Genomic DNA, 24,372 nt, shown 5'->3' on the forward strand with positions numbered 1-24,372 from the left:
GTATATAAATATATAATATATTTATTTTTCCATTTAATATTTAAATGTTTTATTTAATATACTGATTTCATGAATTAAAAAAATAACATTATAAATAGAAATTAAGATATATATAAAATTAGTGATATAATACTAATTATTTATTTAATAATTAATCATTTTCATAATTAAAACATTTAAGATATTAAATAAATAATGTTAACATAACATACTATTAATTTAGTATTTCAATATTTTTCAAATAATAACTTTTAAATAAGTAGAATAGAAATAAGATCCATTATATAATTAAATTAGTAATAGAATTAATCATTTAATGATTATATTTAAAAAGGTAAGCAATTACATTTTTATTGTTTTAATAATGTTTTTAAATATAAAAATAGCATAGAAAATAAAATATATTACATTTACAATATAATGTATAATGGGTTATTTATATAGATAGATAGATAGATAGATAGATAGATAGATAGATAGATAGATAGATAGATAGATAGATAGATAGATAGATTGATTATTGGATATAAAAGATTATAAGACTCGCATATATTTTGATGTTGTTTTCAATTTGGGGAAGAAATCATATGGCACACTGAAATCTGCAAGACAAGCAGTTTTGACACTTTTGGAAAAGTAAACACATTTGCGGTCAAGTTGGCAAAGGCTGAAACAAGTTCACAACACTCGAGGATGTCGGCGTGACCAGCAGAGCCTGGAGTTGAACACCGCAGTGAAGATCTGCACTGAATCCTGAGACAGCCGTTTGATGGTGAGCTCCACTCTTTCTTCTGCTGTCCATTCATCTTTCATCATTTCCTCTCAATGTTTTTCTTGTTTGTCTAGGGAACATTAAACATTTCCTCCTCACCTGCAGTTGTACAATCAGTTTTCCATGAGTCCAGACGTCTCTTTCTTCTTGACTCTGACTGCGCTGTGGACACCAGCCCTCACAGGATGTCCTCAGCATGGCACATTTGCTCCAGGTGAGAGTTGTTTTACTGTAACGTGCATGTGTTTAAATGTGAGTTCACCCCATGTCGTAATTACCGTGATTACGAGATTTTGACTTGTAAAAAGCGTTCATGTCCTCATAGAGCTCGTAATTACAATGAGTAAGCTGGGAATTTTCTGAGAGCTCCTGCTTGTTCCTTGTGACTGCTGCAGATTGATTTTGGTGTTGATTGTGTTGCAATAGAAAGGCATAACAGCTCTGAGTAGAACATCATGTGTTGTCATCTCAAAATGACGGCAATTACGACGTGAACGCAGCATAAGCACATTTTCAGCTTTTTCTATGTCTTCTATTCCCAGAATCCTCTGCTCTGGAGTCTTTGGAGTGCCGTAATGACTACCGCACCCACATCCACTGCAGCTGGAGGCACGATCCTCAAATCCCACTGTCTCTGATCCACATGGACCCGGATGACCACCGGTGAGACCCAAACACACTGCATGAGACAGTGATATTATAGCAGTAATAGTCAAGTCAAGTCACCTTTATTTATACAGCGCTTTTTACAATACAGATGGCATCAAAGCAGCTTCACAGTGATAACATGAAAATAATACAACAAAGTTTGTTTCTGTCCTAAATATTCTTTAGTTCATTTATCTATACTAATTTAATAGTAAAATAATAATAATTTGGTTGTAGAAGAGTAATAATAGTAAAACAATATGAATTCAGTAGTAGCAAAATATAATAGTAATTATTAGTAATAGTAATAGTCAGTAGTATTATTGTAGGGATAATCATGGGCGTCAGTTTGGTTTGAAATGTGCTGGGGACAGAGACGCATTCGGAAGTGCATTTTCAGAAGTGCTGGGTACAATGACGCATTCATTTTTTTTTCTCTCTTTCGCGCAGGTTATGTTTTGAAAGACGATGTCCTGTAGCTCAGGCACGGCCCCACTTTTCAACAGGCCCACCCAAAACTTTCAAAAAAAAAAAAAAACTTTTACTATAGCCTATTCGAATTTTGTCAATAATTATAAAAAAAATCGCCAATAAGCTCATAATTTGTGCTAAAATAGTGTTTAGTTTTAAAAACCATTTTAAAAAGCTGGTTATATTTTGATGTTTCTGCGCAAGTTCAGCAGACAGTGAGGTTCAGGTTTGTTCCGATCAGAGCTCGTTCATTCCGCAGGGTCGCACGCTCAACCCAGATGTCCTGTTGCCTGGTTCGAAATCGAAAATATGTGGAATAAGGGCTGCTTCCGACTAAAAGTTTTTTTTCTAGTCGACTAGTAGGCTAGTTGTTTATTTAAGTCATTCGTGGACAAATCGCCCCTTTATATTAATTGAATTACTTATAGCAGGGCCGCGGGAAGTGGGGGTGCTGCAGGACCCCCTGTTTTCACAGAATTGTAAATGCAACGCATATGTTTGTTCATTAAAATGTATAAATTTTTAGCATTTAGTCATTTATTTGTAATAAACACTTTAAGTGGGCTATTTACATTTTTTTATTTATATGTTAAATTATCTTTTTAAAACATAAGCGCAGAGTGTTATGTAATATTGTGTGTGTGTGTGTGTGTGTGTGTCGAAAGAATTTGTACGCAGCTGCTCAAAAAAAAAAAAAAAAAAAAAAACCCCAGTCAAAAACCCAACAGTCAGTGTTTTGTAAGGAACATGCAAATATGTAAAATATAGCAGGAGACATTTTAATTGTTTACTAATAAAACAGTTATTTTTTATGTCAGTGTCGGCTAGACAGATGAAGTTGACGACTCACGATCTTCGCAGCGCCAGAGAGTAATGCACATTTCATACGAATTACATAAGCAGCGCAGTCTGTTTTCTTTCGTTTTGAATTGTTCTGCTAAAGAGTAGACATTTCAAGTTATCTATATGTCTCAGGTCTGTGAGGCAATAGGCCTACGCTGAGTTTCGGTTCATTTATGAGACGAGCTCCAGGTTCGCCAGCGCCTCCGTGTCCTGATTATCTATTTTCTAATAGCCTATATTTACATTTTATTTATTAAATCCAGACAATTGGTTGAAGAAACATTGATTAAAATTAAGATATAATTAATACAAAACGAAATTCAATTTAAAGAAAGGCAGCTGTTCTGTTTGAGGTCTCTGTGAAAGTTTTAAAGCAGTTTTAGTGCCGCTTTCAGAGCGCTCACGTCCGTACCCGAGAACTGACACGTTGTTTTTTCCCTCATAAATGCGAACACGAAAAATAAAATAAAATGAATATTATAATGTTTTTTTGTTGGGTCAGACAATGATTACCAAATTTCTCTCTCATATTGCTCCTCATAACCACTGAAAACGGTAAAAAAAAATAAAAAAATCGAACCAAAATTCAAATTAATAGTGACGGAAGTTAAAAGTGGTGGGTACAAAATGACTCATGACGAAATCTGGTGGGTACGCGTCCCCCCCGTCCCCCCCGAAATCGACGCCTATGGGGATAATAGTGAATCAATCATAATTCAGTAGTAGTATACACTAAAATGTAAGTAATTCTAACATAAATTCTAAATAAGCTACAGTACATTATACAGTATGTGTATGTTATACAGTACTTAGTGTTCAGAACTGTATATGGTTTTACTTTATATTCATATTTTTAGATTTTTACTTTATATTCACTGAGGCAGTGGATAAACTTTTACAGTAAGTTTACAGTAAATTATTGTAATTTTATTTATATTTACTTACTTTTCTAAGTAAAAAGTATAAGTCAGCTTACAATTTATGAGGAAAGAGGCTTTCCCAGAATGCTTTCCACTAATATTTTTTACAGTAAAGTAAAAAATATTACAGTGTTTTTACTCACTGTAATGATTTAGGCCCAAGTTTGTGATTAAAGATGTGCTGGATTTTCTAAGTGAGTAAAAATGAATGCATGACGTACAATAAATACACTAACGCACAAGTTCTAACTGAAATATACCGTATGATTGCTTATTTTTGCTCTATTCCAGAGTATCTCCCTGTGTTCAGACTCCTAAGCCTTCCCAGAATCCTACTGGGCAGGAGAGAGTTTGTTGCCGGTATAACACATCTCTGTTTGCCATCGGCTTCGATGACGTGTTCTTCTTCCACACGCCGCACTCTTCCGGCATTTCCAAAACCTTCAGACTCACAACATTCGGTACAATTAGTCCAGTAAACGTAAACCATAGACATACTTGAGCACTGGCTATTTATGTTATGCAACTCAAGCTATGTCTACTATTAACTTCCCTATAGAAGATGCGGATCCAGACTGGAATTTTTACCAGCTAGACGACACCCCTCCCTCACGTCTGACCTCTGACCCCTTCAGACTGCATGAACAAGAGCGCTCAGTGAGTGTCAAAATGACCGCGCTTTCAGTTAGAAGTCACTCATGATTTTTTTTTTTTTTAAAAGACCAACCCTGTTCTCACGGGAAAACGTAACTATTTTACGAGGTGGCAATTTCGTATGATGTGGATTGTACGAAAACAATTATTTTTTAATTTTTTTAAGTAAACATGAACACTGTAAAAAATATATGATCAATAAGTTATGACAACATGTGTTTTTGCATTGTTTTAACTCATCAAAATAAGTTAAGCTATTTTAACTTTTTTCGCGATTAATCGCATCCAAAATAAAAGTTTGTGTTTTCATAAAATATGTGTGTGTACTGTGTATAATTATTTTGTATATATATAAATACACACATATGCATGTATTTATTTAAGAAAAATGTGCATGTATATACTGTATATATATATATATTTATACATAATTTATATTATATAAAAATATAAATATTTTATATATTAATAACACATTTTTCTTCAATATATACATGCATGTGTGTGTATTTATATACAAAATAATTATACACACACAAACTTTTATTTTGGATGTGATTAATCGTTGCCCAGCACAAGATTAGTCAGTTTAATGCAATTTACGTTGAATTGACTTAAACATCCAAGTTGATTGTACTTAAAAATTGAAGGTAAAATAATAAAGTAAATAAATTGTACTTGAATTTTTTTTTAAAGTGAAGGCACACCCCTAATCCTAACCATCAATGAGACGTTAACAGATTGTATGAAAACATACAAATGATATTGTACAAATTCATACAAATTAGCCACCAATTCTGAAAAACGTAAACTAGCTATGAATTACCTTGAGCGTGTTGAAAATACTTTTTTTCAAGTTTGTTGTGATTTAATCTCAACAAAAAGTGCTTTTGTTGTTTGTCTAAAGCTAACTGACTTGTATGTTGCGCTTTTGGAGGTGGAGATTAATCATGAAATAGTCAAGGATCAGAAAGACGGGAAAATTCATACCAAATCAACACAGAAAGACATGGAAGGCAGCGAGAATAAAACCCAGGATTTGTTTGAATGGCCAGAACTGATATCTGAGTGTGAGTATAAAGAGAAACCCAGTCAAAGTCTGTGATCAAGTGGAGCCCCCTGGTGTCCTGGAGTACTATAGACCCTTATTTATTTCAGACGCTCTCCCTGGTCCATCTAACCTACACTGTGTGCTCAATGGCAGGAAGAATTTGAGCTGTAGCTGGGATCTCAAGACAGATCTGACCCGGTACATCATCTACACGCTGTCCTACCGGACACACTCCACTGCGCTGTGAGTGTTTGAGAGCGTTGTGGATGGTGTGAAAGATGTCTTTAACTCTGACAGGTGTAATCTCTCTCTTTCAGGGCTGAGTGGTACTGCGTTGAGAAGGTGCAGGTCACAAATGAAGGAGGCTTTTTGAGGACGGTAGGTGTTTTCAGCATCTTTGAGCCTGGAGTGCTGCAGGTGCGACTCACGCCAACGCCGGTGACCAAAGTGATCCGCGCTTACCAACACAGTTAGTACAGATAACCCCTCCTCTTGAGAAACACTTGCATGCTGAATGCTGCAATTGACCAATCACAGTCAAGTATTCCAGAAAGCTTTATTGAGTCAATAGTTATTGATCCAGGTCTGTGTCTGTGGTCTAGTCCAGCCCGCATGTCCCACGGGTCTGAGCGTTGAACTGAGAGGAGAAGACTGGATCCTGAACTGGACTCTGACAAAGTACCGTACTGTACCTCTCACTACTGAACTCAAGTACTGGAGCATACTAACTCCTGTGAGTATTTGACTACTTTTCCAGGCAATATTTATAAAAAAATATATATATATATATTTTTTAATTGTTGTAAGGGTGTTTCTTCAACTTTTAATCTGGCAATTTTATGTCCTAGGAGTTGATTTTTAATTTATAATTAAAATGTAAGTTTTTTTTTTTTATGGTCATATTCTTTCATATACACATAATATCATGCCTTAATATGTTTTATTTTGCTAATTTTATTTACTGTTAACATAAATATAACAAAAAGGTTTTCAGTGTTTTTACATAGCCTACTGTTCTGATTTAGGCATATATATATATATATATATATATATGTATATACACGATAAAATACAAGCTATAACACAATACTATTTGTCTGTGCAATATTTATTAATTGTTAATTACTACTTTTGCTGTGTAAACATGATTCACATAAACAAAAAAATCTAATTTGCCATTTCCACAACAACTTAAAAACTATTTAGCAATGAATAGTGTATATATACACTTTTGGACATTATTAGCAGAAGTGTGTAAAAAGTGTTTTTAAAAGAGAGTCTTCTTAAAGGTCAAAAGTGCTGTAGAGGAATAAACACCCACTTTCATTCTCTAGTGCATGTATGTTAACTTCCTCTTTGTCTGTAGGAGGATGTGAAGAGCATCTTTCTCTCTGATGGAGAGATGGTGTTTGCTATATCAGAGCGTTCTCTCAAGGGTTCCTCAGAGTACCAGGCTCAGGTTCGCTGTAATGTGAGCTCAACCAGACGTTCAGGATGGCGTTACACTGGATATCCCTCAGAGTGGACCGACCCCGTCTACTGGACCACACGGCCTGGTCTCTACATATCTACAGTGTTTTACAGTACAAGAAACCATGATACATTATACAAACCTTATCACTGTATGTTTTTGCTCCAGAACCTCTTGCGCCCAATCTAGTTGCATTGCTCCTGTATTTCCTCATCGCGACCCTCGCGTCAGCCGTCTCCATCGTAGTTTTCATCGTTCTGGTTGTTCTTCAGAGGTAAATAAAATTTGATTCCTTTCAATTTATGAATTGCAAAGACAGAAAGTGGAAGTCTTTCCTCTCTCTTCAGAAGACTGAGAGAATGGGACGTGTCTCTTCCCTCTCCTGTCCACAGCAAAGTCTCAGAGGTGTCACAGGTAGGTTGACCTGGTAACTTAGACCACATCACTATGGCCATTCCTGGCATCAAATTCGTGATGTTTTTTTGTCCGAGTTTTCATCCGGTGGAAACCATTGGTTGTTGATTGGTTGCAAAAGATGATTGACAGACAAATGGGCGGCCTTTTGACTTGTCGCATTAGAATTTACACAAAAAATGCAATGGTCCTATCATACACGCAAGTGTTTTTTGCTAGTTTCAGCCCAACGCAGTTATCATTTTCACGTCCCGAGCCACGTTGTTTAAATAGCAAATGCATTTGCGCCCATTTGTGCACCCATGGACGTGCTGGTCTGAAAACGAGGTGTGTTAAGGCGCATTGTTGACGTGTTGCGATTTTGAGGCAACTGAAACCTGGTCTAAGTCAATGACGCAGAATTTGTTATTTAATTTGTTATTTAAAGAACACGTTAGTAATATGCCCCTATAGACGGGTGCACAATGCTCATACACTCTGCTAATTACACACACAGGGCAACGGCACACAAACACGCGCAACTGGCTTTTAAAGGGAATGGGAGATGAGACTCTGATCTGAAAATGGCCGACCATTTTTCATGTTGTTAAAATAGCGAAAGTGCACTTGCGTCGTGAGCTTTATACCATGCACTGTCTTAGATCGTAAAAATAGGGCCCGATGTCTGACTACCTCCGAATGCAAATTTTTTGGGGGACTCTTGAATTTGTTGATTTCCAATTCTTGTCAAATCAATAATTAGGTGTAAACAATGCCTATAAGCTTTTAAACCCGGGACTCAATCATAAGATAACTGAGCGAATATCCTGTTTTCTGCTAGCATCCTCAGATGGACCACTTACCCTGCTGTACCGAACTGAAGGATCCAGAAATCAGCAACGCTCAGATTGTAGATGTCCGTCCGCAGTTTTCCTTATTGTAAGTCAACTATAGGCTTCATTCCTGGAATGCTCTGTAATTTTGGGAATGGGAAGTCAAAGGGATACCCCACTTTTTTTGGAAATAGGCTCATTTTACAACTCCCCCAGAGTTAAACAGTTGAGTGTTACCGTTTTCGAATCCATTCAGCCGAACTCCGGGTCTGGCGGTACCACTTTTAGCATAGCTTAGCATAGATCATTGAATCGGACAGGACCATTTGCATCTCTCTCAAAAAAAAATATTTTTCCTATTTAAAACTTGACTCTTCTGTTGTTACATCGTGTACTAAGTGAAAAGTTGCGATTTTCTAGGCTGATATGGCTAGGAACTATACTCTCATTCCTGCGTAATACTCAAGAAACTTTGCTGCCGTACCATGAGTCCAGCAGGCGTAGCCTAATGATATGACGCAGCGCCTGAAAATAGTCCCCAGCTCGGTAACTTCCAACGTGACCGGGACTAAGTTTGTCTAACCTATTATACCTATTTCAAGGCGCTGCGTAATATCATTACGCCTGCTGGACTCATGGTACGGCAGCAAAGTTTCTTGATTATTACGCAGGAATGAGAGTATAGTTCCTAGCCATATCAGCCTAGAAAATCGCAACTTTTAATTTTACGTCGGTCTTAGTACACGATGTAACTACAGAAGAGTCAAGTTTTAAATAGGAAAAATATATTTTTTTGAGAGAGATGCTAATGGTCCTGTCTGATTCAATGATCTATGCTAAGCTATGCTAAAAGTGGTACCGCCAGACCCGGAGATCGGCTGAATGGATTCGAAAACGGTAAAACTCAACTGTTTAACTCTGGGGGAGTTGTAAAATGATCCTATTTCCAAAAAAAGTGGAGTATCCCTTTAAGTAACAAATAAAAAGAGAAGTTCAGAACATGAATATGACTTCTTCCATGCAGCGACTCAAAAAATACCTTGACCTTCGATGGAAACAACCGCTGCCGTGAAATCGAGGGTGATCGAGTGGTTTTGCATGTTGATGATCTGTGCCTTCAGTCCTCTGGGAATGTGATGGGAATAGATGGTACATTCCAGCCCAACTTCCATGACCCAGTCCTCCCATGTTCAGAGGGATACTTGCCGAATCCTGCAACTTCTGTCAGCACTACCCAGAAAGCTTGGCAAGAAGATTGCTCTCTGAATGTACATGAATTGCCCTGAGCCTGATTTGAACAGAAGGACAAATCCCCATTTGCTCCATACACAAGATTTAAACACAAATGTTTTCCATCCACCCTCTCCAGGAAGAATATTAGTGGTGTATAACTCAGCAAACATAGAAGGACACTGAAAAACAATAGAAAGAGAAATCACAGAAACTCTGGGCTGCTGTTTCCACACATTGACCACCAGAGGGTGGTGTAGTACTACATTATCTACTGTATTTTGAGACTTTGGATGATGCCAGGGCTGTCCAATCCTGCTCATGGAAGGCCACTGTTCTGCAGAGTAAACACACTGGAACCAGCTAGTCAAGATCTTCAGGATTACAAGGAAACTCCAGGCAAGTGTGTAAGTGCACGCTTGAGCTAAAGACATTGGCCCTCGAGGAGCAGGATTGGACACCCCATGAGCCTTGGTGCGCATTACTGTTTTACTCGGTGAAAATTCTTTTTAATCTTTGATATGGTGTCTTATAAAACTACTAAATATTTACCTTAGTACCTGTATGACAGGAAAATTATTAATTATTACTCATAGACAGCAATGATAGTAAATAAAGAGCTCATGACATCTCCTGTTTCTTAGATTTTTTTCCCCTGAGCAATATACTTTGCTTATTGTTAATTGTGTCTCCCCAAAGCAGCAGTTCTCAACCTTTATGAATCCCCCCATTGTCCACAACAAAATTCGAAGTCTCCTCAACTTTTGACAGTTGTTTAAATCCGTAATCCGTTAGGTAGTTTATTTACAGGATAAGTATAAAGGAAAAGGATTTTTTTAAATATACTTTTACTCACAATTTCTAGCTTGGTATATTCATCATAAAAATGCCCATGGAGTTTTACCATTTTGTTTCATTTTGCATTACTTTTCCGGTACTAGAATTCAAACTAAAATTAAGCTGCCTCAAATATCCTCAAGACTGTGGGAAAGAGGTTCTTCAAAGGAGAAAAAGTTGTTGAGGGGTGAATTCAAATAAGAAATATCATGATGTTCAGTTGTTTTAGTTTTTTAATGCTGGTTTTATCGTACTTAAAAATTGTTTTAAAGCGGACCTATTAGGCCCAGTTTAAAAGTCTTGATTTTGTTTTTGGGTTTGCATGCTTGAATGTATAACAAACACATTATTTTCTCCATATTTGACATTGTTACAGCACCTCTCTTCCCAGTCTGTCAGTAACGCTATGTTTAGTTCCTGTCTATGAAGCCCCTCCTTCAGAAAGTGCAGTGCTCTGATTGGACAGCTGGATCAGTGTGCTGTGATTGGTCAAGTGTTTCGAGCGTGTTTGGGAAATGCCACACCCCTTTCCATAACCACAAGTTTAAACACACTATTAACGCAACTCAACTACATCTCTTACATTTATTTTGTTTATGACTTGGGCAGGAATTATTTTAATGAGGAATATTGTGACGTATTCGTTCCCGGAAGAAAACTCAAGACTACAATGAAGGCGTTTCAGGGAGTTCAGAAACAGTGCGCACTGATATAGAGAATAACTCCCGCTGGAAGGACTTTGTGCTTTTGTAACTTTGCAGATCTTTTTCATGCTCAAACAGCAACATTACACACTAAAGGAAGCTGAACATTTAAAAAAGCATCATAGGTCTTCTTTGCATCTTTTTTTTAGAAAATGTCATTAATTTCAAAATGAACTCAAAAATGTCTCATTGAAAATGTTGGTGTAGCTGTTTTTGTGTCTTTAGCTTGATTGACTAGCTTAGCTAAGCTAAAATTTGATGTGTTTGTATTTTCTTAACTCGTTTAATTTCTAAACATCTCACTCTGCCACTGTAAAGAACACACTTCGTGTTGTCGCCCTCGCGGCTGTTTTCATTGTGTGTTTTCTGAATGACTCTAGACGCGTGCAGCAAACAGCTGTTTGACTCTTAAGAATGAGTAATTACCATTCACACTCTTATTTCAAGATGTTATGTGCGAGTGTATGTGTTTCTCCAGGCAGTGAAGGTCTGCTTGTCAAAGGAAACAGCTGTCATTTGAACAACGAGGCGACTGAAAATAAAGAGGTAGAGATATGGAGAAATGTGCCGTCACGCTCCTTAAAAATGAATGACAGAACAGAGATTCACTTTCAAAACTAGGGTGAGTTCAGTCAAAATAATTTTAAATGTGTTTGTGAGTCACCTAATCTGATGGATGGATATCTCACCTGTATCTTCCACACCTGGCTGTGGGCTAAAGGCCAAAACACACAAATACACACTTTTTTTTACTAGTAGCATGTTAGTTTTTCTCAATATGCTGCATGATTTGTGGTAAAATTGATGCCTGTAAATGGCAGGTGAAGTTACTTGCCGAAGTTCAAATCCCTCTTGTACTTCTTTCACATCTGGCTCGCTCAGAAACAGCTGTGTCTGCCACGGCCTCCTCAGGATTTATGGCCCACCTTTCTACACCTTCACTCATCCCTCGTTCCTCTCCATCAGGTGCATCCTCTTCCCAGCTATTTCGCTTCCTACACTTACACTTTCACCTTTTCATGCACCTCTTCGTCTTTAATCTCTGTCTCTTGATCTCCCGAAGTCTCGACCCTCATCGTACCTTCCTTTAATTTCCACCCGTCCCCCTATATGCCTCTCACGACCTGTTTCAGATCTGTCAATCACAACTGCCTCTTGAACTCTATTACCATCATCCCATCTGTTTTGCCCTCTCCCATCTTTCCTTTCGCTGTTTCATTCACACCCATTCCCTCTCACCCTGTTTTCATCAACCACCATCCATTTAGCCTTCTTTCCATTTCTGTCTTTGTTCTGCGCCACCTAAAGCTAGTTACAGCAATATCATGAAAAACAGGATTTCCACAATGTAAAGATCTCACCAGTTTACCATTTAACCAGTTTACCATAAAACGCTGCAGAAATGGACCAATTAGAAATGGCTTTGGTTATGAGGTCACAACCATGAGGTATTTGATTTGAAATCTTAAAAAGGCCACTACCTTAAAGGTGCAGTGTGTATTTTTTAGCGGCATCTAGTGGTGAAGTTACGAATTGCAACCAACAGAAGTTACGGTGGCCGACAGGAAAATATGTCGTCGTCTGATACAGCAGAGAGTAGCCAGTTAAACAATGAGGTTTCTTTACAAAGATAAATTAAGAAATGATGTTTACCTAATTATTCTGTAAAACGATGTTATTGCAAATATTATTATGACTTGTTCATCATTGTGACAGTGTTTTATTCACTGACTTTAGCTAGCTTCTTTACACGAAGAACAACATAGTTACGAAACGCGTTTGTCCGTTTAGGGCCACTGTAGAAACATGGCTATTTCAACGTAAGGGGATCTGCGGTGTATGTAGATAGAAATGGCTCATTCTAAGGTAATAAAAACATAACGGTTCATCATGTAAGGTCTTTAAACACCACTCAAAACATAGTTATGTATATGATATTGCATTTCTGTCAACAGATCCTCCTAAATATTACACTATGCACCTTTAAGCCCAAAGTATACTTCGGCCAACCATGGTTCGCGCAACGTAATATTCGTCATCAGGAAGGTCCACCATGGAAATGGTACAAGAAACCTTGTCTAACATTATAAATGAACCTCACTGGGGAAAATGCTACAAAAGTCTAGCACATGGCCTTATAAACGAAATGAGTTTTTCTCCACTCTCGCCCTCCATCCCTGGCTTCAGCTGGCCATCAGAAGAAAGAAAAGATGAGTGTAAGTTCCCCTTCAGCAATGCATTCCTCCATGCTCTATCTTTTTAAGTTTGGCTAACCTCCAAACTCAAGCAAGTAGTGACAGTCAGAAAATCTTCTGATGTACCTTTACGGGCCTCCGTTCAACTCACTTTGCATTCCTTTCGCTGTTTTCTGAGAGCCTGCTTTTGTTTTAGTGATTTCTGGTTGACATCAGGGTGGGAGTTTAACAACCGTCACCGTAACGCCTAGGTTGCTGCCAAGGTGTCATGCTGTTGCTAACATGTCCTAAGTGTTTTTAGCACATTGCACTGTGGTTGCTAGAGTATTAGCTGGTTGCCATGGTGTTGCTATTTCAAAGGTATTCTAAGTAGAGGTCTTCACGGGTCTACTTGGATCCGAAAACCCGAGGTCCGACCCGAGACCCGAGCGGTTTCGGGTCCAAAACTCAGACGAATGTCTCGGACACGGGTCGGGTTCGGTATTAGTGGCCTCGGGTCTCGGGTAATTTAAAATAAATATGCTTATTCCAAATGGACCCGAGAAGACCCAAACTATGTTGGGCATTTAACAAAATTGCATTATTTAAAACAACTCTATGACACCGTTCTCTCACTTTTTCTAAGTGAGAGAGCGAATCCGCGCTTCTATGTGCAATGGGCTATAAGCACGGTTGCCTCCGCATTTATTTACTCAGTTATTAATTTGCTTAGTTATATAATTTATAATTTGAATACGTGAACAACCCCAATAAACTTGGGGTAATCAGAATTTTTTTTTATTCATTAGGCTACATTATAGATCGGAATTTTCTTCAGGAAACTGGCAGACTTGAATAAATAGCAGCAAACAATAAACGATAAAAATTGCAAAAATTGTTTTAATAATTAATCCAAAGTTTGAACATTTATGAGTAGGCTAAAACATCTTATTTTGAACGTGCGTTGTGTGACTGTTTACAGTAAGCAGACACGTTGCTCAAATAAAGAAAAGTTGCAAAAATAAAGACATATGCCTACATGGTATTTGACCTGCTATGGCCTTGCCTTGTTTTTAATCTGGTTTTATCTAAACAACTTTTTAACAACGGGATTGTAGGCTAAATAACACAATTTTAGTAAAAGTCAATGACTGGGAGACTTTGGATATTTTATTGAAAATCTGTTATAGGCTACATTTGAAAAACAGCCATCGGTAAATTTTACCCTGTGGTGGTTCTAATGTTAATCATCGTATGGTCCGGTAAATAACATTATGCCAAATTTTATAGGATGTAATGGGTTACCGACCGTGATGTGTGATTGACATTTCAGCACTCCAGCGCGTAGGCCTACTTGCGCGTCTATGTTAAGTGCATTTTTGAGAAACGCAGAGCTGCAGGCTGTGCACAATGTAAATGCCGTTTACGTTCGGGTCCAGTCGGGTTCTAAAGGAAATGGCGTCAGGTCGGGTCGGACTCGGGTCTAATTTTATCGGGTCTGTCTCGGGTCGGGTTTTTCTTTAAAAAAAATTAATTTATGCACGTCGGGTTCGGGTAAGTAGTGATTCGGGTCGATTCGGGTCGGGTACAGTTTTTAGGACCCGAGAAGACCTCTAATTCTAAGTAGTTTATATGTATATTGAATGAAGACATGTAAATTATAAAATGTATACAATGTAATACAGTGTTCTGGTTAGTTTCCAGGGTGTTGCTAAGTTTTTTTTATCATGTTGCTATGCAGTGTCAAGGTTTATTTTAGGTGGTTGCCATGGTGTTATGTGGTTGCAAAAGTGTTCTAAGTGTTTTTCACCATTGTTATACAGGTGCCAGAATGTTCCAGTTGCTTGCCAGGGTGTTGCTAAGTTGTTCTGAGTGTTTTTGATCATGTTTCTATGCAGTTGCAAGGGGGCTTTGGGTGGTTGCCAAGGTGTTATGTGGTTGGAGAGGTGTTCTGAGTGTTTATTTCCATTGTTATATAGGTGCCAGATTGTTCCAATTGGTTACCCCAGGGTGTTGCTAAGTTGTTCTGAGTGGTTTTTGTTGTGGTGTTATGTAGTTGCAACAGGGTTTTGGGTGGTTGCCAAGGTGTTATGTGGTTGCAAAGGTGTTCTAAGTACTTTTCTCCATTGCTATACAGGTGCCATAATGTTCCAGTTGGTTGCCAGGGCATTGCTAAGTTGTTATAAATGTGGTTTTAATTATGGTGCTATGCAGTTGCAACAGGGTTTTGGATGGTTGCCAGGCTGTAATTATGCGGTTGCTAAGGTATTCTATGGTGTTTTTTAGCATGTTACTAGGCAGTTGCTAGGGTGTTGCAGGTGGTTTAAGGTGTCATTGGTATTATTATTACTCGTTTTATCATCTGACCATTTTGAAAAGTAATAGCACACCTCCTCAACAAACTGCACAAACTGAGGTTCATGTCTGCACAACAAGTTAAGTTAACATTAGCCACTTAGCATCAGCATCGGATTGGCTCTTAGGCCCTGTCCACACGGAGACGCGTTTCGCTGTATACGTATACATTTTTTATCGTATTGGTGTTTCGTCCACACGGATCCGCCGTTTTCGGAGACTGAAACCGCAATTTTTTAATCCGGGTCCCAAGGTGGATAAATCTGAAAACGCCGCCCTTGCGTTTTCGTGTGTACGGCCAATCCGTATATTTTGCGAAACGATGATGTCATCACACCAAGTGTCAACTAGTCAGACACCGTTAAGTCACAGCAACTACATTTATGGTTTTTCATATTGTTCAACAAAGTTCTTGATTAAAAAAGAAAAAAAGAAAAAAAGAAGCTACTGTGCCTAATATTATTGTTGTATACAGCGCGCAAGGTTTATGCGCGAGCTCCAAGTCTTCTTCTCCGTTTTTAGTGTATGTCTGAGGCAGAATTACAGCGCCACATACTGGTCTGGCATGTATACTACCTCGTTTTGAGTCGGTTTCAGTGGTTTCGTGTGTACGCAGATATTTCTTGAGACGACGCCGTGTTTCCGGAATTTTTTTTTTGAACGGGGAAAAAAATATCGGATAGGGAAAGCTCTGGCTTCGTGTGGATGTGGCCTTAGACATGAAAGGCTTCATTCATGAAAATATACTATATAAAATATATATATATATATATATATATATATATATCTGTTGTTTTGTCTGAGATTCTTGTTGATGGTTTTGTTGTGCTTGATGTTGTTCTGCTTTTAGCCAAATTTGAGGTCGGACTCTCCTTATAGCTGCGCTCAGTGCTAAAGTTAGGGTGTGCATGCAGTATTCATGAATGCCCGCTTTCCATCATGGTGATGGACTACAGCTCTTTATATAGCTGCAGAACGACTGATGAGGGTCGTCTGGTGCTGCAAGACCTCCTCACTGTGAGTGTGTTCATGTGATTCATCATGTAAATGGGTCCATTTGCCACGGAAAGACACAATTAGCCATGAGACTAATGACTTAATGATCTTTCCAGCTAGTGTTATCATGATGTCAGGCTCTGTGCAAAAACCCTATATGTAAAATGCACTTCAGTGGTAGGGTTTTTGGGTGGTTGCCAGGGTGTTGCTATGTGGTTGCTAGGGTATTCTATTTGTTTTTTTTGCGGAATTGTTATGTGGTTGCTAGGGAGTTCAATGTGTTTGCCAGAGTAGTATTATTATATCGAATGGTTCTTAGCTCTTGGTGTTAGCTTAGCTAAGGTATTGGGTATTTTTTAGAACATTGCTTTGCGTTTAGGCTACTAGGGTGTTCATGGTGGTTGCCAGGGTATTGATATGTGAATGTTAAGGTATTCTAAATGTTTTTTTTTAGAACATTGCTAGGGTGTTGATATGTGGTTGCTAAAGTATGCAAAGTGGTTTTTAGCACGCTGCTATTCAGTAGCTAGGGTGTTCTGGGTGGTTTCCAAGGTTTGTCATGTGGTTGATAAGGTATTTTAATAGTTTTTAGCATGTTGCTATGCAGTTGCAAGGGTCTACTAAGTGGTTTTAAGCACATTGCTCTGTGGTTGCTAGAGTGTTATGGGTGGTTGTCAGGGTAATAACGTGGTTTTTAACACACTCTGAGTGATTTTTAGTATGTTGAAAAGCAGTTGCTAAGGTGTTCTTGGGGACTGACAGGGTGTAATGCGGCTGTTAAGGTGTTATAGGTGATTTTTAGCCCATTGCTATGCAGTTTCTTTATTGTGACGGGTGGTTGCCAAAGGGTTGCAGTGTTTGCAGTGACAGATATGTTCTGACGGGTTTTGAGCACATTACTATGTGGTTTCTAGGTTGTTCTGGATAGTTGCCAGGGTGTTATGCAGTTGCCAAGGTTCTTCTAAGCGGTTTTTAGCTCATTGCTATGCTGTAAAAGTATGTCATGAAGTGATTTTTAGTTGCTATGTTATTCTGGTTGGTTGCTAAGTTGTTGCTACTGTTGGTAAGGGAAAGTTTCACACTTGTAATTTAAATGTGGGGTTTACACTGCTTTTTTCCTGGGGTTATCAAACCCCACATTGCAGTGACAAATGTGTACAGTGTGAAACGATGCGGTGTTAGAATATTACGACTAGACGCTTAGCAAATGGCAACCAATCGTGTGCCTCATATTGAAACACAGTGCATTGTATATGTAAGGAATAATTGACGACAGACCATTGAATTTTTTTTTTTAAATGCACGAGGTCGTAATGCGGCCACAACACGAAGCAGAGTGTGCATTATTTTCAAAAAATTCAATGAACCGGAGTATATATAATTTCAATTACTGTATACTACAGTTACCACACCTCAAGACATTGTTCAGATGTTTTATTTAAAGATATTTGTCAGGGTTTTGCTTCATTTGCTGTTATAGGTTGTATTGACATGTAATGCGTTCAAGACATGCCTAGAAATACTTTAGCTGTGCATTTCCCTGAAAATAATTGCACACCTTAGTACATTCGTCAACCAATCAGATTCAAGCATTCAGCAGCCCCGCTCTTTTTTTTTTTTCTTTTTTTTTTGTTAACCCTACAGTGTGAAATTATGCGGTGTTAAAATGTTACGACTAGACGCTTAACATTCAACAACCAATCACAAGCCTCATATTTACATCACAAGCTTTGGACAGTCAAGGAAACACATTCGTTTCAGCGTTTGATAGGAAGAATGTCAAGCGGTGACGGGAAAAACATGAATTGGACGTTTCATTTTTAGCTTTTAGTTCGAAAAAGTATTCAGGATAAACTTGATTGTACAGTCGGCAATGTGTAATATGAGGATGACAGTGACATTGCAAATATGCAAATAAGAGCGCTTACACAGGGTTTAGGAATGTACAGTGTGAAACAGCAGCGTATGGATTAACTGTTAACCCCGGTAAATTATGAGCAATGTGAAACAAGATGACTCAGAATTCCATTTAGAATTCTAGAATTGGTTTAGAATGACCCAGTGTTAACAATTTCAAGTGTGAAAAGCCCTTTAGTGTTTTTTAGTATGATGGAATGCAGGTGTAAAAGACGTAGGCCAGTAAGAGCTCTACGTGTAAACCTCACTCCCCTGATCTCAAGAGGTGCATTAGCGACTGATGCTGGCGGCTTTGGTCTTTAGTGTCCTTGTTAGCGCACCCACCTCCCATGCCAGAGACCCCAGTTCAAAGCCCACTCAGAGTGGGTCGAGTAGAACCAGTTACAGAGGTGCAAGGAGTGTATTTTTTTTTATCACATGCTTCAGTTTCTAGGGTGTTCTGGCCACACAATTTGATGTAACAGTCATATCCATAGAGCAAACGGTGCAGGACAAGCTGTGCTGAAGCTTTAATACTTAGCGTTAGGGGTTTGTTCAAATCACTAACACTAAAGCCCTCATTATGCTTCTGCGTCAACTCCACGGCGTAGCTACGCCGTCACTCCAACGGCGTCGTGACCGTTTTATGGTTCTGCGTCGGGTTGCGTTGCATCGCGGTGCATTTCACCGCCAGAACGCTAGGGGGGTGGTGTGGTTCGCGAATCTCTTTCCTAGTTTGTTTTGGTTCCATGCGCCGGTTCCGCTTTTTCATTTCCGACAATGGCGAGCGAAAGAGAGAGAGTGTTGTTGCAGCTGGAGCTAATCAACGTTGAACAACAAATGATTTTATTGCAAATGTTTAATCGTAGAAGAAAAAGAAGACGTCAGCGAAGGTGGTCTGTACGACCAGTGCACGAAGACAGGGGAAGGATTGGCGAATTTGTTACGGTTGTTCGACCGCTGAGGGACTTGGACGAAGAAATGCACTTTAAGTATTTTCGGATGTCGAAAGGTCGATTTGACGATCTTGTTCATCGTTTAAAGCCGTTAATACAGCATCAGACTACACACAGTATGCCTATTGACCTCGCTCAGAGACTGGCAGTGACTTTAAAGATTTTATCTTCGGGTGCAAACCAACAGATCACCGGGTTGGGCTACAAAATGGGTGCGACCACGGTGTCCCGCATAGTATCGGAGGTCTGCAAAGCGCTGTAGCCCGAATTTTTGCCCTGCCCTTCAACCAGCCAGTGGGAAGCTATTGCTTCAGATTTCTGGCGACTTTGGAACTTCCCAAACTGCGTTGGAAGCCTCGACGGGAAACATGTTAACTTGGTTAATTACTTGATATCCATGATGTACCCGTGAACATTGTATTGTAAATAAACAACAAACTTTTTTTCAAAACAAACATTGATTTGATTGATTGAAGTTTATTTCTAGCAACAACAAAAAAAAGAAAAGAATATATATAAATATATACATATACACTACCGGTCAAAAGTTTTAGATCGGTAAGATTTTTAATGTTTTTAAAAGAAGTCTCTTCTGCTCACCAAGGCTGTGTTTATTTGATTAAAAATACAAAGCAAAAACAGTATAATTGTGAAATATTATTACAATTTAAAACAGCTGTTTTCTATGTGACTATACAGTAAAGTGTAATTTATTCCTGTGATCAAAACTGAATTTTCAGAATCATTTCTCCAGTCTTCAGTGTCACAATGATGTATAATCTGACCAATCACAGCCCCTGCGGTCTGCGTCACCGCGACGCGTAGTTACAATTTTTTGGAGGTGCACGTCAAGCTACGGCGGAGGGGTCGCGTCGAGGTTCGCGTCGACGCAGAGGGGTCCGCGGGGGTACGCCGTCGATTCGACGCAGAAGCATAAAACAGGCTTAAGTATGAACATATAGTATTAGTGATACTGACCTTAGGCAATCCAAGTACACTGATCCTTCTTAAAAAGTTTTTTAAATGGTTAGGAACATATAAACAACCCAAAGGTGTCCTGATTTGAATGTCCTTTACAAAATGTATAATAAATTACTGTAAGTCACAGAAAGAAAAGGTGAAATTAATGAGGAGAGAACAGATGCTTCACTGGAGGCTTTCTAAGAACATAACATCACTCAGTACTCAGAAGAGAGAGAGAGAGAGAGAGAGAGAGAGAGAGATCAGAGGCTTATGCAAGTCCACAGAGATTTGCTCTCCATTAAAATGAGTTGAAACACATGAGTGTATGTGTGTGTGTTTGTGTGGCAAGACAGACTCAGGGTCAACTTCATTAAAAAGGTTTAAACGTGACATCATCCGTTCGTTATGCAGATGACCTGACAGCATTAACAGAAAGATCTAGAGAGGGATTATTATAATAAGGACTGTATGCTAATACTGTGTCAATGATATGCAAATTTAAGGATTCGAGTAGAGTATCATTGGTTCACATATAAGCGAATTAGAGATGATGATGATGATGATAATGATAATGATAATGATATATATATATATATATATATATATATATATATATATATATATATATATATTATTAATACAATGTTGTCAATTATATCCAAATTCAATAAGTAGATTAGCAGTTAACTGGTTAAAAGCCGAATAAAAGTTAGGGTTATAACTATACATATAACATATATAACAAAACTATTATATTTATATATATATATATATATATATATATATATATATATATATATATATAGATAGATAGATAGATAGATAGATAGATAGATAGATAGATATAATAGTTTTGTTATGCATGTTATATGTATAGTTATAACTCTAACTTTTTTATATATACATATTCAATTCTACCTACTGAATATATATACAGGTATATATATATACACATATATAAGTTAGAGTTATAACCATACATATAACATATATAAGAAAACTATATATATATATATATTATATGTTGTGTATATATATATCTATATACATTTATATATGTGTGTGTGTGTATACAGTATATATATATATGTATATATATGTATGTATTAATAGCCAAATTGATGTTTATCATCATACAACTGCTACATGTGTCTTCTTTTGTTCTGTAGTTTACAAGTGTGTGTGTGTGTCTGCACACTGAGACAATGCTGGAATGTGTGGAACGCAGTTTGCACTTCCTGTGTTTTCATCTTGTCGCTAGGTACCATTTCCTGTCCAAGAAACGAAAAACACGGGACCCAGTCACTAAATATCCACGTACACACAGACATGCACTCACAAACACGCCACAAAACAAGTTTTATGGCACATTGCGGCACCGTGACCCTCACGGCCACAAATGAGGTCACCCATAAATTAGTTTTTTTGTGTTGTTGGTGTAACATTCAAGCTCTCCCATCGGATCTGAGTTCCCCAAACGTCTGAGTACACATCCTTCATGCTCACTCATGAAAAATGCCTTTGTCTTGTGCTGGAGGGGATGGAGAAAAGGGAAGCAGATATTTTCATGAGCACGATGTTCCTGTTTTTCTAAAGTTTGGTGTAAATATGTGATGCAGACGGGCCAGGAGAAGTGTGTGTGTGTGTGTGTGTCTGTGTGCACATCAGATAAGAGTGCTGAACAGTAGCACCTGTGTTCTTGCGTAACTCTCCTCCAACAGCTTTCAATTCAGCTTTGCTCTTGTTGTTTCCACTGTGTTGTTGTTTCTTACACAATGCTGATGCCTCTTCAGTGTGATCATGTCTTCAAGCCTGGGCTCCAGATCAAGTCTTCAGAAATCTGAAGTTATTGCTCATAAATTCTTGGTTGCTTAACAATTATGAATCTTCAAAGAGCTGGAATCTGTCTGTCTGTTTCTTTTCTGTTTCTGATCTACAGTATCTATCTATCTATCTATCTATCTATCTATCTATCTATCTATCTATCTATCTATCTATCTATCTATCTATCTCTCTATCTATCTATCTATCTATCTATCTATCTATCTATCTATCTATCTATCTATCTATCTATCTATCTATCTATCTATCTATCTATCTATCTATCGGTCTTTCTATCTATCTATCTATCTATCTATCTATCTATCTATCAGTCTTTCTATCTATCTATCTATCTATCGGTCTTTCTATCTATCTATCTATCTATCTATCTATCTATCTATCTATCTATCTATCTATCTATCTATCTATCTATCTATCTATCTATCAGTCTTTCTATCTATCATCTATCATCTATCTATCTATCAGTCTTTCTATCTATCTATCTATCTATCATCTATCTATCAGTCTTTCTATCTATCTATCTATCTATCTATCTATCTATCATCTATCTATCTATCTATCTATCTATCTATCTATCTATCTATCTATCTTTCTATCTATCTATCTATCAGTCTTTCTATCTATCTATCATCTATCATCTATCTATCTATCAGTCTTTCTATCTATCTATCTATCTATCTATCTATCTATCTATCTATCTATCTATCTATCTATCTATCTATCTATCTATCTATCTATCTATCTATCTATCAGTCTATCTATCTATCAGTCTTTCCATCCATCCATCCATCCATCTAATTATAATTTTATGATAATTAAAAAAAAATGGCAGCTGCATGTGTTTCCCATAAGATACTATAAAAATGCATGCAGCAATATGTAGTTTATAAAGCAAAAATAATTCATTTTATTGCTTAAAAATTTAATAAAAATATGTTTTGAAAATGGCTAAAAGGATACTTTTTCACTTTAAAATATCATGTATGGTCTTGTTAAAAGGTAATATTTGGTAAGGTAACTTACAATTTACAAATGAACAGGTAGTTCTTGATTTGCTAGTCAAGCGACCTTTACTTGCCATAACGGCTAAACTGAGCATGTGAATAAAACACTTCCAGTGTTCTTTGTCTGATGTCGTCCCCCATGTGGTGTGTCGGTTGTGTGTGTGTGTGTGTGTGTGTGTGTGTGTGTGTGTGTGTGTGTGTGTGTGTGTGTGTGTGTGTATATAGCCTATATATGTATATCTGTAATTGCTGTGCTGAAATAAGCGTGCTGTGGAGCAGACACTTCATTACTCAGCTCTGTTGGGCTGAGTCACTGGACTGATGAAGCTCTCACACAAGCAGACTTCCACACATAATCAGCTTCTGGGGTGGGTATGGCACAGCACACGTACACACACACACACACACACACACACACACACACACACACACACACACACACACACACACACACACACACACACACACACACACACACACACACACACTTAAACCAGAAATATCCCGACATGATCAAATGAGAACAAGGGAAATAGAGAGAACGGGCCTACTAACTGAAAGAGACGTCAAGAGAGTTAATTAAAGCCTAATGTTGCTGCTTACAGGAAGTAGCGTTGACAGCTCAGGATTAAACAGAGGTGTGCTAAGGGGTTTTGGGAGACAAAACGAAAACCGAGAGATATAGAACGCCAGGGAGTGTGAGAGAAAGTCAGAGGTCAAGGATCCAATTAACACCAGCCTCTCGGCGCTGAGACGGGTTAATATATCTCAAACCATCAGCAGATTTTAACACCAGACACCTCTATGGCAACCGGAATCTAAATAAAACAACAGTCGAGGACCGGAGGGACAAAACGACGTTTCACAATTCACATTTCGAAAGACTTTCACAGAACCCCATGGCTTTTATTAGGAGACGTTCCGCTTTTTCCGCATACAGAACATTTGTTGACTGCGTGATTGGGCTTCTCCTTCATTTTGATGGCAGGATGAAAGGAACAGTGGAAGCATATGATGTCTTTTAACTTCTCCAAACTTTAAAATGAGAAGGAAATGTAGGTGGCCTTCTTACTTTCGACTATACAAGCAAATTTGTATTCATTTCAAGAAGCTTTTTTTTTCTCACATTTTACCAAAAAGCATTAACCCTATCCTAAACAGTAACCGTAACCTTAGGACATACTTAGATCCATCCATGATATTTGTCAACTGAGTACATGAAGTCTGATTTTTTTCTCGACAGGTGACGGAGTTAACCAATGAAATCGGCTGTGGGGGGAAAAATAAAATGAAATAGAATAGCCTAGCCCTAGAATGAAACATAAACTACTGTGTTTGCAGCTAAAAGCAAGCGAATTT

The 24,372-nt window shown here is 38.0% G+C and overlaps 1 protein-coding gene across 3 annotated transcripts; it reads left to right on the forward strand.

Moving 5' to 3' along the window:
- The first annotated feature begins 295 nt into the window (after positions 1 to 295).
- On the forward strand, positions 296 to 9,915 carry LOC309475177 (interleukin-3 receptor class 2 subunit beta-like). 3 transcript variants are annotated; one of them, XM_082137854.1, is made up of 14 exons: positions 296 to 772; positions 878 to 986; positions 1,315 to 1,435; positions 3,946 to 4,115; positions 4,217 to 4,311; positions 5,246 to 5,378; positions 5,467 to 5,602; positions 5,677 to 5,828; positions 5,962 to 6,092; positions 6,726 to 6,915; positions 6,999 to 7,104; positions 7,178 to 7,244; positions 8,065 to 8,162; positions 9,081 to 9,915. In XM_082137854.1, exons 1-14 carry the CDS (start codon positions 770 to 772, stop codon positions 9,340 to 9,342), a joined length of 1,773 nt encoding a protein of 590 aa, XP_081993980.1. In that variant the 5' UTR covers positions 296 to 769; the 3' UTR covers positions 9,343 to 9,915. The 3 variants fall into 3 exon arrangements, with proteins under 3 accessions (XP_081993980.1, XP_081993981.1, XP_081993979.1); XM_082137855.1 differs by having other exon boundaries at positions 297 to 772; positions 847 to 986; positions 4,214 to 4,311; positions 5,243 to 5,378; XM_082137853.1 differs by having other exon boundaries at positions 297 to 772; positions 4,214 to 4,311.
- Positions 9,916 to 24,372: the final 14,457 nt, after the last annotated feature.

This window comes from Leuciscus leuciscus, assembly GCF_965113295.1.
Source record: "Leuciscus leuciscus genome assembly, chromosome: 15".
Classification (NCBI taxonomy): Eukaryota; Metazoa; Chordata; class Actinopteri; order Cypriniformes; family Leuciscidae; genus Leuciscus; species Leuciscus leuciscus.